Source organism: Canis lupus, chromosome 10 (genome assembly GCF_003254725.2).
Source record: "Canis lupus dingo isolate Sandy chromosome 10, ASM325472v2, whole genome shotgun sequence".
Lineage (NCBI taxonomy): Eukaryota > Metazoa > Chordata > Mammalia > Carnivora > Canidae > Canis > Canis lupus.
The window spans coordinates 68,817,166-68,832,298 of NC_064252.1; the positions used below are offsets into that span (position 1 = coordinate 68,817,166).

At 45.1% G+C, this 15,133-nt stretch overlaps 1 protein-coding gene across 2 annotated transcripts in view; it reads left to right on the forward strand.

Annotated features, from left to right (window-relative positions):
- The window catches only part of ANTXR1 (ANTXR cell adhesion molecule 1), a 197,838-nt gene that overhangs the window by 38,995 nt on the left and 143,710 nt on the right, over positions 1 to 15,133 (forward strand). For both annotated transcript variants that reach the window (XM_025470233.3, XM_049115925.1), the window contains exons 4-5: positions 13,855 to 13,936; positions 14,502 to 14,535. In XM_025470233.3, the coding sequence (XP_025326018.1) occupies positions 13,855 to 13,936; positions 14,502 to 14,535 (116 nt within the window). The remainder of the gene's footprint in view (positions 1 to 13,854; positions 13,937 to 14,501; positions 14,536 to 15,133) is intronic.

The following is a 15,133-nucleotide window of genomic DNA, read 5'->3' on the forward strand; positions in this document are numbered from 1 at the left end:
TGGAGTGAGTTCGGTCAGGGATCGCAAAAAAAATCTTGGTTGAAAATGTGAAGATCGCAGGCTAACAACTATGGGAAAATTTAGATGTAGTATAATTTTCGTGTGGACAGACGTAGTAGTGTGTCCAAAGTAAGGAGGAACTTGAAACCCAAAGAAGATGGTTAGGTGTGGGTGTTGGATCACTGTGTTAAAAAGTGAACCCACCACCAACCACGAACTTTTCTCCTTATATCCTGAAATTCCAGACTGCTAGGTTCTTCCTCAGCCTGATCTCAGCAGTTCTACTTCTTGTAGGAATTACCCCAAGTGTCTGACATATGTATGGCACTCTTACCTACTTTCCAGCAAGGAAAAAATTTTTCCTGTATTATATTAGTTTCGCTGTTTCTATAGCATTATGGAGAGAAAACAATGGGAAGTTAAAAGATGTGAACTCATGTCACTGTTTTCACCTGGAAATCTTGCCTTATTTCTAAACTTTGCAAATTAAAAAAAAAAAAAAAAGCATAACAGACAACCGTGGGTCAAAGAATTATTATCTTACCCAGTCCTCTCACTGGCCTCATTTTACTGCTGAGGAATATTATTCTCAGAGAGATTGAATTATTTGCACATGTTCATACAAGTTATCACTGATGGTAGAATTTTTTTTTAACTCGCAAAATTAAAAATTTTAAATCTAGTGATTTTTCTCCCATGTATTACATAATCTACCCCACTTACTGCATCTATACTCATGCTGCTGTCCTTTGTTTCTTATCTATGGAATACTTAAATGGAAGCAACCGCCATGTACATGTGGCATTGCATAAGTATTCATACTTTTGTGTCTATATACAATCTTTTATTAATGGCTTATAATGTACCAATAACCTAGAATACTTTTCTCAACTATAATAAGAGAAGATTAGTAATACCTGCCTTGAAAGGTTGTCCTGAGGCTTATCTATTATATGTATTATATACATGGGGGATACTGATTCAAAGCAGGCACAAGGCCACTCTGCTGTAAAAGTGCAAGAATTTGGATTTGAACCCAGGCATGATGTCCCCAATGTCCACACTCTTAATCACTATCCTATAGGGTTTCCTACGATTTTACAATTACATACAGTATTTAGTTAAAAACAAATCCTAGCATCCACAATTCAGCACCCCAGACCCTCAGACTTCTTCCAGAAAACACTTCTCTGAAAGCATATGCCCTCTACACATTTTATCTTTAGGACCTTTTAACAACTTCAGCTTGGAAACACTCCTCACAAAGAGGTAAAGAGGTAGCATCAGCATTTCACAGATGGGGTTAAGAGGTTAAGTATCTTGCCTATTGCTTAAGGAGTTGGAGTGAAAGCCAAGAATGCTTGGCTCAAACTGCTGAGTGGAAACCAAGAGACCACACTTCTCCATCCCTCTCAGTCATCTTTTGGTTTGGTTGAGAATGTGGTTTTGCCATTAGTGTCACAGGGGAAAATGACATATTTTGAACACATCGCTTGATTCCTGGAGCAGAATGATTACAGGCTATCATTACCAAGAGACATAGTTCTAAAAACCTTTTCTAAATTTAAAAATAACAAGAGAGAAGATGAATCTTCAGATATATGGTGCTTAAAAGAACCTGAATTTGTTCCATATGTAGGTATTGTTTATTTAGGTACAAGAAGATTTGATGACAAAAGTAAGAGAAATGGTGGGAGGCACGTATTTATTCTCTTGTCCTGTTGACTGAGAGAGAATATGCTGGGGTCTGGGTCTGTGGGAAATTTTCTTGCCTCTTTCTGCCTGTTTCTTTGTCTATAAAATGAAAAGAATGATAGTCTCTACCTCACAGAACTGTTGGGAGGATTAACAATGCCAGGCATGCGGTAATTCAGGAATTCAGAGAGTCCCCAGCTCTCCATGGCTCACGTCCTTCTCCGAAGTTTTTAACATTTGGCCAGTCTGTCCCTATATGGAGGGATACAGATAGAAAGTACTGCCTCAGCATGAGGCCAGAGAAAGTTAGTTTTCCCTCTGTTTAATGGTTCTTGCAAGACGTCTTCCCCACAGAAGTGCACAGGCTATGTCTCTAGAGGAAGTTTGTTGAAGGCCTCCTCATACTGAGCCTCTGTGATGGTAAAAGGAACCCACCTTGAAGCAATTCCGCCATTCTGGGAGCAGACCGACTTGTGAGAGTAGCGTGGTCCAGTACTTCTCTGCTCTTCCTCTGGGGGCACACCTATTAGGAGAAGAAAGCAGAAGTATACCCGGGGGTCTTTGGGTGGAGTTTGAATTGCTCATCAAAAGCAAGACATTCCCTCAAAATCCCTTCATCATAAAAATGTCTGTGCATTTGTATTCTATTTAATAATATACCAATTTGATTGTTTGATTCTATATAAAAAATCACGTTGAGTTCCTTCTCAAATTATGGAGTATAACCTACGCTCTGAAAAAAATACGTGTGTGTGTGTGTCTCCTGTGTCTTGGTGTACAGTACATTATCCCCACACCCAGTCTAGACACCACAGATTTGGTAGTGACCATATAGACCTTGTAGTGGGATCAGTTTGGGTTCCAGCCCGGCCTCCACCAGCACAGCGTGTTACTGCGCTTCTCTGAATCAGTTTTCTCAACTGTGCAGTGAAGGTAATGACGCCCCCCGCATGGTGTTGCTGTGTGGCTTTCTTACTTAATGAATGGAAAGCGCCCAGCAGAGGCCCTGGCACAGGGAAGATGCTCAGGGAATGTTGCTCCTCTTCCTCGCCCACTAGTCCACGTGTGGCCAGCACATACAAAGAGTAAAAACTGACAGAGCAGCATGCAGGGACCTTCTTGTTGGGAGAAAGCCAGCAGGACAAATCACAGAAGTGGTCAGAGAACCCAAGAACGGTAGGGTACTTAGACCTGAAGCTAAACAGCCAAAGCCAACTGACGTTCAGTGGCCAGGCAATGGCAAACCACTATCGGTCAGCATAGGCAGCTCTGCAACGTCGCCAGCCCGTCACCGCGTGGTCCCTGGGCCTCCAGGGCCCAGCCTAAGATTTAGTGCTGCTCTTGAGCAGCTCTGGAGGCCTCCTCATGAACTGTAGGTTCACCTCGTTGCTATTCATCCTCCACATTTTAAAAATTATTAAATATTTCAAATGTAACAGGAGTATACGAAAAACAAGGATAATGGACTCATTATCTGCCACTGAGCTTATGGAACAAAATACTACAGGGATTGACACCTCAGTGTACACCCTTCTTCTTTTTCCTCACCAGAAATAATCACCATCCTGAATTTGGGGTTTTCATTTTAACAGATGCTAAATATTTTTGTATACCCATGAGCAATATATTATACTTTTTCAGATTATACCTTTTAATAAATAGTCATATTGTATGTATTTTTCTCAAATATGCTTTTTACACTTAACATGTTTTTGAGACTTTGTTGTTTGTTTGTTTTTGTTTTTGAGACTTTTCTGTGAAGATACATGTAGCTGTGCTTGGTTCATCATAACTAATGTATGCTTTTCTATTGCATCATTCCATATTGTAATAATGTACCATCAGGTACTTACCTGTTCTCTTATTCATGGGCAGTTTGTTTGTTGCTAACGTCATGCTGTTATAAACCAAGTTGCAGTCAACATTCTCACACTGACCTGGGGATCAAAACTAGAATTTCTCTCTGATATACAACTAGGGAGTGAATTGCTAGGTCTTATAGTATGTGACTGTGTAACTTCACGAGGCACGATTTCATTATTCTCCAAAGGGGCTGCACCAATTTTCATTCCCACTAGTGATTTATAAGAGTTCTCATTGCCTCTCAACAGCTTGTATGATCCAGCTCATCTTTTCAAACAGATCGTGCCCACATAGGACTTGTGGATCGGAGTATCTGGTATGAACGCAGTATGCTCCTGTTCCCACCACCAGCCCCATATTGCTCCAAAGTGTGACAGGAAAGTCTTATCTTTGTAGAAAAACGTAATTTCCACCAGCTTATACTAAAGAAATGTGATCTCACCAAACAGAAGATGCTTGCCTATCATCCCCTCTAGGACTGTCCGCTTTTATCTTCCATCCAGGAAGGTGATTCTGGGCTCCACAGTCTCCGCCACACAGGACGTGGCAGGGTGCCATTCTATCCTGTGCCCCTGCAGACACTCATTGTGGTTGGTAGCACTGGACTCAAGTACATCCGCCTCACTATTTTAGAGACCTCCGGCACCCAGAGATACCTAGTCCCCATTGAACTAAGAGGAACATGGAACAGAAGATTCTCATAAGAGAAAACTATGTATTTGGGAAACCCTGAATACAGAACCCATTTTCCACCACTCCCATCTCCTGCAGAGTGTGGCTTAATTGGGGGAAAAAGGTTAGTGATGGGAAATTTGTTTCAAAAGTGAAGTGGTACCATAGGAAACTGCACGGGGAAAACCACTGCATGGATGAGTAACCAACCAAAACAGAGTTGTGTAAAGAGGAGCTTGTTTGGACAAATTCATCATGTTGCCTTGTGATTAAACCATCACACCCATCCTTTATGCCAGCTTAGGCTTCAACCCTTGGAAATTCCCTGATGGGCTCCTCTCAGTGAATTTCAGTTACTGGTCTGCACTTGACCCTGTGCCACATTGTGGACTACTCCTATCTGCCAGTTGTGGCCTTCCCAGTGCCCAGCAGATGCCCAGACTCTGTTTCTGCTCCCTATTTGGTCCCTACATAAAATCAGATGCAGCATTCTGAGCTGGAAGGAAGCTGGCAGACCTTATAGTTCCCACACCTTCATTTTTACATCTGAGAAATCTAAAGTTGACATCTCTAGGAAGTGGGAGAATTAAGATTTAATCCCCAGTCATCTTCTTCCAAAGGCCATGCTCCCTTGATTAGCACCAAAGTAATGGGAAGAATGACTTGTAAAACAGTGTGGGGGTTGAGACAGTGGGAATGGTCAGTTTGAGGGAGTTCTGGGATACTCCCGTCTTTAGAGTTCGAGAAGGGAGTCTGCCCTAAAATCTGAGAAAGAACAACTGATGGGGAGATGGAGAGTGCACGCCATAATGGAAATCAAGAAAAGAAAGCATTTTAACTTGAGGAAGAGGCTGTGTCTGATGGTCTAAAAGGTTGAGTAAGATGAAGCCAGAGAACTGACTATTGGTTTGGCAACGTGGAGATGACTAGTGACCAGCAGAGGTGTAGAGGCAAAAGTCAGAGCAGAATAAGTTAGAAGGTGAAGATTTCCAATTTTAAAATAAGAGGTAAAGACATTTTTTTACCCTTTCTGTCAGAAAACACCCAAAACCAGGAGAATGTGAAACAAAAACACAAAGCCATCCTTGAGGAAACTAAGAAATGTTTAAGCCATAAGAACACTATATGTGATGATGGAAAGAAGACAGAGGAGTGAGAAATGATAAAAGCAGTGTGGAGAAAAGTCAAATATAATCCTGCAGAAGGAGATGCTGAAGAGAAACAAGCCTGTAGCCTAGAAAAACCCTGGAAAGATCAAAACCTAGAACTGTCAGATACTGCAGAAGGCAAGGAAGGGCTAACAGGGTGAAGCGTTTAAGAATTATCTGAGGATGGGGTAATGGGCGATGGCATTTAGGAGGGCACTTGCTGTAACAAGCCCTGCGTGTTACATGCAGCTGATGAATCACTAAATTCTACCCCAAAATTAATAATACATTACATGTTAACTAACTTGAATTTAAATAAACACAAAAAATAAAATAAAATAAATTTTTAAAGAATTTATCTGAGATGCAGTTCAACCTTCAGAACCACCTACCTCCATTACATCTAAGAATTACTCCTCCAGTTCCACCAGAGAAGAGAAGTATTCTCTGGCAAAATTAGACAAGGATGGTTTCACAGTCAGACACCAGGCATGGGAGACATCTGCATAACAAATGTGGCTGCTTCCAGCCCTCCCCCTTGTCAATTCCAGAGTAACACCTAAGGAAAGAGTTGGAAAATTCCTTTTCTGTAGAAATAAATATCTTGGGTTAGGGGTCGGGGGAATATACGTACACTGATATTTGAAGGTCCCCCACTGTGCTTGTTGACAAAAGCTGGTCATCCGCCAGTTGGCATGCCCCACTGTGCACGCAAAGCTTCCAACAAGTCTTTCTGTCTCGCTCATTCACTATGAACAGCCAAAGGTCACTGTACATTTGAAGAAAGTCTCCACCAGGAGAGACAGGGAAGTGGGTATACAAGTACTCTTTGAAGAAGTTGCATTGTGAAGAGAAATGCAAACAAATTGGTCAATAGCTAGAGGGAGATGTGGGGTCACAGAGGATTTATTTTTTTAAGATGAGAGAGATACTGGAGTATATTTATATGCTGGTAATCAGCCTCTAGTATTTTTCTTCCTGACTTGAAACAAATGTGTAGACACAAATATTTAGAAAAAGGCTTTATAGTATTTCTGCTTCTGGTTAGGATGTAAAGGAATGTGAAAAACCTTCATTTCCATGGTCAAGCAGAAAAGTCCCAACAAAATAAAATTCATATGCTTCCATGGGTCTAATACACAGGAAGCACTGATGAACTGAATTAGAGAGAAGCAAGCCCTTCATAGCTGAGCAGAGATCTACAGAAACTTCCATTCTTGGTGATGGATATGGTCTGGGTATGGGCAAAAGCAGCATAGCCGTGGACAGAGACTTTTCAGGGATGAGGAAGGGTCAGTTGAACCTCAGTCAACAATGTGTGCCAGAGGGATGGATTACCTGAAGGAGCCCCAAGTGAAAAGGAGATCTCTGTCAGACAATTTTCTCCCTCACCTGCACCTCTGCATTTTTTTCCCCAAGAAAGTAGCAATGTAACAGTTGCTGAAAAGTAAAAAAAATCTATGGATCCTTGGTGCTTGGATTCTGGAGTTCTACGAGGGTTGAATCCAATAGTGAAGCACAAATGACTGAAGCTGCACCCACCTCCCTCCCAACTCAAAGGCTGAAAAGACCACAAAGGCAGGGCAGAGCAGAAGTCTGAGAATTAGGCTAATAACAGGGAACATAGTCTAATTAAAGCTGTGGCCCAGCCCAAGCTCAGCCTAACTCAAGGAGGAATCTAAATAATCAGTGCCCACCCTGCCCCCAGCTCCCAAAGATAAAAGGCGTACACTCTGCAGTGAATGAGCAAAGCAAGTCCATATTGTACCTAAGTTTCCACTGCTTTTTTCTTTTTTTCTTTTTAATATACAATGCTGAAACACAAATGAAAAGATAATGAGGCATGGGGGAAAAGCAGGGAAATGTGACCCATAATCAAGAAAAAACACAGTAATGAAAGCAAACCAGATCATTCAATGGTTGGAATTCCTAGACCAGGACTTAAGGCAACTATTGTAAACATGTAAAAGGATTTACAGGAAAAGGTGAGTATAATGGAGACACAGGCTATCAGAAAGAAAAAAAAGAAAAGAAAACTAAAGAACCAAGTGAAAACTATGGAACTGAAATAGAGTATTTATAGAAAAGGGATTGAGGAACTTAAAAACAAGTTAATGGAAATTATCTAAACTGAAAAAGACAGAAAAATGATTAGGGTGGGAGAGCGGGGTGACGAACCAGCCCTTCTGATTTGTGGGATAATAGCAAGTGGTCTAATATATGTATAATTGGAATACTGAGTGCAGCATTCTGCAGACAAATCCAAAATGCTCCAAGAACTCCAGACAGGACAAATACAAAGAAAAACGTCATCTAAGTGCAAAGTAGATGAAGTTTTGAAAACCAGAATACAGAGATAATCTTTAAAAATAGGGAGGGTGACACCTGGGTGGCTCAGCGGTTGAGCACCCGCCCCTGGCTCAGGGCATGATCCACGGTCTCAAGATCGAGTCCCACATTGGGCTCCCTGCCTGGAGCCTGCCTCTCCCTCTGCCTATGTCTCTGCCTTTCTCTCTCTGTCTCTCATGAATAAATAAATAAAATCTTAAAAATATTTTTTTTAAATAAAAAGAGGGAGAAGGGAAAAGACGTATTACAAAGAGAGGAGCAACATTGAAAATCACTTAACTTGTCATCAGAAAAAAAGACAAACAACTCAGAAGACAAGAGATTGATTTCTTTAAAAAGATGAAAGGAAATAAAGACAACTTAGAATTCTATATCCAAAGAAAATATGCTTAAAATTGCAGTTAAAAATTAAGATATTTTTAGGGAAAAAAAGCAAACAGAGAAAGTCATCCCCAGCAAACCTGCACTATGAAAAAACAACTGCTCATGGAATTCTTCAGGCAAAAGGAAAATGGTACCAGATGTAAACTAGATCTTCAAAAAAGGAAGGAGAAATAATAGAAATGATAAATATTTTCTTAACTTTGTGAAAAGGTCATTGTTTAAGACCAATATAATACTTGCATTTTGGAATTTATTAAGTATATAAAAGAATATATAACAGCAATAGCATAAAGGAAGAGTCAGATGGAATAGACTATTAAAGCTTTCTTTCATTTTCTGAGAAGCGGCATAATGTGTTAAAATAAGGATGGATACTGTAATCCACAGAGCAACCGCTATAGACAGGATGTTACTACAGATCCTACAGATGTTAAAAGATAATGAAGAAATATTGTAAACAATGTAATGGAAAGATATTCAGCAATATAAAGGAAAGGAATATCTGTATATATTGCTCTATTATAAATTACAGCTCACTAAAAAAATATATATAGGAAAGGATCTTTGGTTCAGCATGCATGTCAGTATCGTCAATCATTTTGGCCTATCCTTAAGTAGAAGTCCCGAAGAGGCTGTGATTTCTATACGCCATAAACAAATAATTAAAGTTGGTTGTAAAACATCAAGAGTCCAAACGTAGCAGTGAAGTGTCTTTGATTAATTAATCTATGATCTTTGGTTCTGTTCACCCATGTTTTTGGTAGTCAGCATCTGGAGTCATAAGGCCATCTGGAAATGTACTAAATGCAGCATTAGTGGGAACAAGTAGTGATGTGTGTTTACAATATAAGTTGAAGCTCCAAGGCCACCAACTGCCGGACATTTGAGAAAAGACCAATTCCACAGAATTGGAAGCTCTTTTACTAAGAGGCAAGAAGTCGACAATGTAGAGCTGATGTTGGGTTATTCCGGGGTGGCCGCGGCGGTGGAGATTGTTTTATAGGCTGAAAATGTGGTAGACATTGCACAACCCCAAGGAGGATTTCGCAGTAGAAACATCAGTAGGATACTTAGGAGAAAAGCTTGTCCAATGAAGTGCTTCCTGACATGCTTATGTGTGTTCATCCTTTAATGTTTTCATCAGCAAGTATCATCAAAATGTCACATCACAACCAGAATCCCAGGAAGTAATCTTCGTGAAGTGTAGGAAATTTCCCAGGGCCACCAAAAGTCCAGCAGACCCTGTGACCGGTTCTCCCACCTCCTACCCCTACAAACCAGGGCAGTGCTGGGGGCACGGTGCCTGCTTAGTAAGCAGCTGTGGAGATGAATGGGTGGATGCACGCATGCATCCAAGCTGGAATCATTAATTCAACAACAAACTATCTACTCTATGCCCACCACTAAGTCTCACAGGGATTGTACAAGAAACACAAGACCTGTGGCCTGAAAACCCTTCACTTCTACGTAGGAACACTGGCAGACATGTGAAACCACCAAGGAAAACAGGAGATTCTTTAATAGCAGCGTCCTTGTAGGATTCCCTGCCTCTCTCATTTCCCAGGATTATAACATTTCATTTGGTAATAACCAAGTCCTCAGAGAGGTTCTTATCACCCCCCCCTTTAAAAGATCTTTCTCCTGGTTTTCTTCCGTTTCTAAGAGACCATTAAAAAAAAGGCCTTTATTAATAGTTCTGTTGTCCCAGAATTAAAAAAGACCCACCATTCCCATGAAACCATCTGTTTTGTTTGCTTAGATGTTGTGGGTGCTTAGAGAAGGGACAGGGAGTAGGGAGGTGGGGCCGTAAGTCATTTGATCTTTTGACGAAGAAGGGTGCTATATGGAGGGGGTTGTGAACACTGCTTGGGAATAGCGAGTTCCTATGTTGCCAGGCACAAAATATCAAGCAGAAATACATTTTCCAAAAAAACAGCCTTTGCTTGTTCTGGTACCAAGAAAATAGAAAACTCAAGAAAATAGTTGTAAAGAAAAGGAAATAGGCTTAGAGAAAACACCCCCGTTCCCAGACTGTATTTGGCAGAGAAAAAATACAGGGAAGCCAAGGAACCTTTACCACACCCCCAATATGCCTTCTTTTAACCCTCTTTTTTTCTTTTCAGCTTCAGTCTCAACACGATATTCCAATTTCAGTGCTGCCAATACGTCCCAACTTTGCAAAGATAAGGCCACATTTGCTTTTCTTCTTTACATTTACTTTTAACGCCCAGTCTCTTCTCACCTAATTGTTGGAAATTAGCCCCCTCGTCCTTAGTGCGCCCAGCTATTCCAAAGTGTTTGCCGGGCCACCCCCGTGTGCTCAGGAACAGACCCCCATTTCCCTATCCCGACCTCCCTCTCCAGCCTCTGCCTCTTGCTACCGTGCCACTGTCATTACCCTCTCGAAACTGCTGATGCACAGGGCAATGCCACCCTCTGGCAAGGGACTGATAATGCCAGCCTCTCCCTTCCCAGGGGTGGCGGCGGGGAGGGACACCGCTTTCGTCTCTATCCCTCCTCTTCGGAGGCACAGATATGTATACCCTTTCTTGTCACCAAACAACAGAGTGAAGATTAAACCGTGCCTTCTGATAGGGTTTATCGAAATGTTGTTGGGGGTAATATAAAGAAGCACAACACACAGAATGGTTTCTAACCACCACATGGGCACAGATCGAGGATCGATTGTCAGGTCGGCCTCTGGCTGGCCTCCCTCCAAGGGGCCAAGCGAAGCTCATCCCTGCCCCCAAGACTGACTTCTTCTTAGGATGATTAACTCCTTCGGTCAATATTGATTGACTGTTCTAGTCCAAGTAGCGTAGTAGGCACAGAAGACATAGCGCGGGCCCAAACAGACACGGCCCAGCCCTCGTGGAGTTTAGAGCCTAGATCGGGTGCGGGGGATGGACAAACAGATCATCACGTGGTCAAATGTTAGGAGTTACAGAATGTCCTACGTGCTCTGAAGCTCAACTTGTTGGGCGCGAGAAAGTCTAACTGAGGGGGTTAGTCCGACTAGGGGAAGTCAAGTAAGGCTACTTGAACCAGTTGGCATTTAGTTGGGATGGAAGGCCGGGTGAGAGTTAGCCCCGGGTGAAGAGCTGGGCAATGATAGCCCCAGGCCCCGGGGGCAGGGATGGCAGGTGTGAGGGGCCTGTTGGAGAACGCTGCTTGGGGGGACTCGCGGGGCTCCAGTGATGACAGTGGGGCGGAGTGGCACAGGTGAGGCCGGGCAGGGAGGCAGACGAGCCACCCCGTGTCGGCGCTGGAAGGCTGGCAAGGGTTTCAGATGTATACGGGGTGTAGCCAACTGCTGTCGGGGGCTGCGGAGCGGGAGAGTGAAGGGCGTGTGTCTCGGTCTGTATTTTGGGAACGTTGTGACAGCCACGTGGAGGATGAATGGAAGGAGGGCGACAGGACAGTCCAGAGATAGCGAGCGACTGCCTCAGTGGCCCGAGCAGGAGCTGGTGGTGGGGTGATGGCTCGGGGCGCGGCCTTGGCGGGCGAGAGAGAGGAGTCGCCGGCTTCCCGGGCGGCCTAGGGTAGACCTAGGGGACTTGATGACAGATTATGGGGGGAGCGGAGGGAGAGGGGACAGTGAAGGCGGAGGGTCCGGGAAGCCTTCCCGTTCCTGATGGGCAGCTGGGCACGAGACCTGGTGTCGAGGCGCGGGCAGGAAAAGGAGGCCACAGTCAGGACGGTCCCAAAGCCTGAGCTACTGGGTCTGAAACACTGCGCTTGAGAAGCATCAGCAGCCCCGGCCGGGGACGGGTTCACGCGAAACCCTCCCGGTTTGTCTTTGAAAACGTCCAACAACTTGGCGGTCCAGCCACCCCATTACATCAGTTGGTTTGTTTTTTGTTTTTTGTTTTTTGTTTTTTTTTTAAGATTTTACTTATTAAAGAGAGAGAGAGAAAACGAGTAGTCGGGGCAGGGGCACAGAGGGGCTGAGCAGGGAGCCGGATTCGGGGGCTCGATCCAAGGACCCCGGGGTGACACCCTGAGCCGAAGGTGGACGCTTAATCGGCTGAGCCACCCAGGCGCCCCCCCCCCATTACATCAGCTTTAATGGAAGGTTAACCTTGTGCTGGACTCCCCCTCCCCCCCAAGCAGTTACCCTTGGGTTTATTCGGATAAAACAGTCACGAATTTTTCCCGTTCATTCAAGGGGAAACAGTTTATCACAGTGATTGCAACAGGGCCTCTGGGTTCCAGTTCAACCACTGCCACTTAGTAGATAGTTGGGGGGCTTTGGGCGGGTCCCTTAGCCACTCTGTGACTCAGTTTCCTTGTCTGTGAAACAGACACTCCCTCCAAGAGCTCTCGTGAGGTCCGGGTGGATCAGTCATAGGTGGCTGTTGCTAACAGGGCACAAGGGGAGCGTTCAGACGGAGTGAGCCGTGAGCCCCGGCCCTCATGAACCGGTTGTTCCGGAAGCCTCCCGCTCCCCCAGCGCTGACCCGAGGGGGGGCTGCTGCGCACAGTAGAGTCAGCTCGGCCGAGCTCAGGTCTCTGCTCTCCTGCTTAGTGTCTCTGAACCCACACTTCTCTCCTGGCCTGAGGGCAGTCGTGCACGCCTCGGCCGTCCTGACCCCAAATCCAAGCTCCCGGAGCAGGGCCTTGTGCGCAGTGGAAGCCCAGGAAATGGTGGGTGCTTCTTACTCGAGCAGCTTCCCCTCCTCACCCCGTCACTACAGAGCCCCCCACCCGCCCCCATGATAGAAAGGTAATTGCAAACTCTTCCATAGGCTCACGGGTCATGAATAAGGTTGATGTTTTTCAGAAATTAACTGTCTTTGGGGGCGAGCTGTGGAGCTCTTTAAAAGGAGGCACGTGCATGTGACATCTTAGGTCCCAGAGGGAGCGGGCCACCAAGATTCTCTTGGGTCCCCAGACCGTCGGCATCTCCCAGCACCAGCGGGGCCTCTCCCAGTGCCAGGACCCACTTCCTCTTCCTGCCTCCACCCCGAGCAACCGAGTAAGAAAACACAGGCCCGCCCACAGGAAACCCTGCCGGCCGTCCTGGAAAGCGTGCCCGGCCCCAGCTCTGGTTTTCAGAGCTGACCACTCGGTTTCCTCCGACACATCGGTGCGGGTGGCACGGTTCCCTCCAGCCCCTGCCCCGACCCCCGTCGGTCCTCGTGGTGGCCTTGCCCGGGCTTCTGGGTCCTCGCCTCTTGCTGGCTCGCCGGGGCTGTTTGCATCGTGGTATAAAGTTGCCTGAGTTGTCACGTCCTCCTGCAGGAGCAGCTGGATTTTAGGACTCATTGCCAATGTAGCATGAAAACTTCGAGGGCGCCCGGGGGGCTCAGCGGTGGAGCGTCTGCCTTCGGCTCAGGGCATGACCCCGGGGTCCCAGGATCGGGTCCCGCATCGGGCTCCCTGCATGGAGCCTGCATCTCCCTCTGCCTGGGTCTCTGCCTCTCTCTGTGTCTCTCATGAATGAATACATAAAATTTTAAAAAGAAAAAGGAAAGAAAGAAAACTTTGTCCTGTTAAGGGGCGGAAAGCTCTTGCAGGTGGACATTCCCGCAAAAGGGTCCTTTCCCCTGAGATTTCACGTATCCTGCACTGCGGCTGGGCCTAAGTGGATAATGTACCGCAAAGACTGTCCCTCTAATGGGCTCTTGGGGGATCGTGGGGGATCATGGCAGGATCCACCAACAAAGATTAATGCACACGTCTTTGCACAGCGAAGTGTAAAATGCTCTCCCAAGACTAACAGGCTGTCTTTGGATTTCAGGGAACAGATTCGTCAGGGCCTAGAGGAGCTGCAGAAGGTCCTGCCGGGAGGAGACACTTACATGCATGAAGGATTTGAAAGGGTAATTTTCAAATGGTTTTCAACTCTGAATAGAGTGGGATGGGGAAACGTCAACCCCAGGATGGCCAAGGAGACACGGCACGTGTAACTTGCCCAGGAGGAAGAAAGTCAAAACCGTTTTCCCACAAGCTTGTGCACGCATAACCCTAACCAAGAAAAGTGAATGCCCTTGCTCCCTGCCAGACACCGATGCAGGGCTTGTTAGCTAATGCGTGGCCGACACGCAGGGATCGCGCCACGCTCCGGCCCCCGGCGCTTCCAAGGCAGACCTTTCTAGAGGGGACGTGAGTGGTTGGGACAGAATGTCAGTGACGTCAGTCTTAAGGACAACAAGTCCCAGTCCGTGAGAAGTAAGGCATGGATCCGCGTTCACATGTGTGTTCATTAAATGTCGGGGTAACCCCGGATGAATGCCGTGGATCCACATTCGAGCCCAGCCTGGGCCAATTACATAAGGAATCAGGGCTGAGCCAGCCTACAAACCCAGGCCGGGCCAACGCCCGCTACGGTAGCTGGGATCGCAGACGGTAGCTACGGGGCTAAAGTCTCTTCTGTGTGTTTTTCAGGCCAGCGAGCAGATTTATTATGAAAACAGTCAAGGTAAGACTATAGTATGAATTGTCAGACTTTGTTTCCCCTGTGTTTGCTTCTGAAAGAGCGCCTTGGTAATTTCACATTTCATAAGGTGTAGGTGGTGTTGCCCATAACCCTCCCCACCTCGTCGCCAAGAAGAAATGGATAGATGACACGTACCAGGTCAAATCCTACTGTTCCGCTGATGCCAAAAAAAGTTACATAAAAGTAATGAAGAGCCCATGATGGGCCACGGCCTATAATGCCCGTGAACAGCTTTGCATGTTGAATTCATTAAATTAATAAGTATTTGGATGGGCTAGTGAAGTCTTGGATTTTCATGTCGAATTTAATTTTTTTTGTCCTTGCCCAAGCTCCAAGCCCCTTCATTACTGTGATTGGAGACGATATTAAGATTAAGATACCAGTGCGGTTTTAAGTTTGCTGTATTTAAATGGGGGGAAAAATGCATAGAGTGGACTTAACAGAGAACTTGCATATAGAAAATATACTTCTTATTTTAAGTTCAGCTGTTCTTACTATTATTACAGTGTCTCTCATGAATAGCCTCTCTTTATTCGAGGCAAATCTTTTTAAAAAATATTTTATTTATTGATTCCTGAGA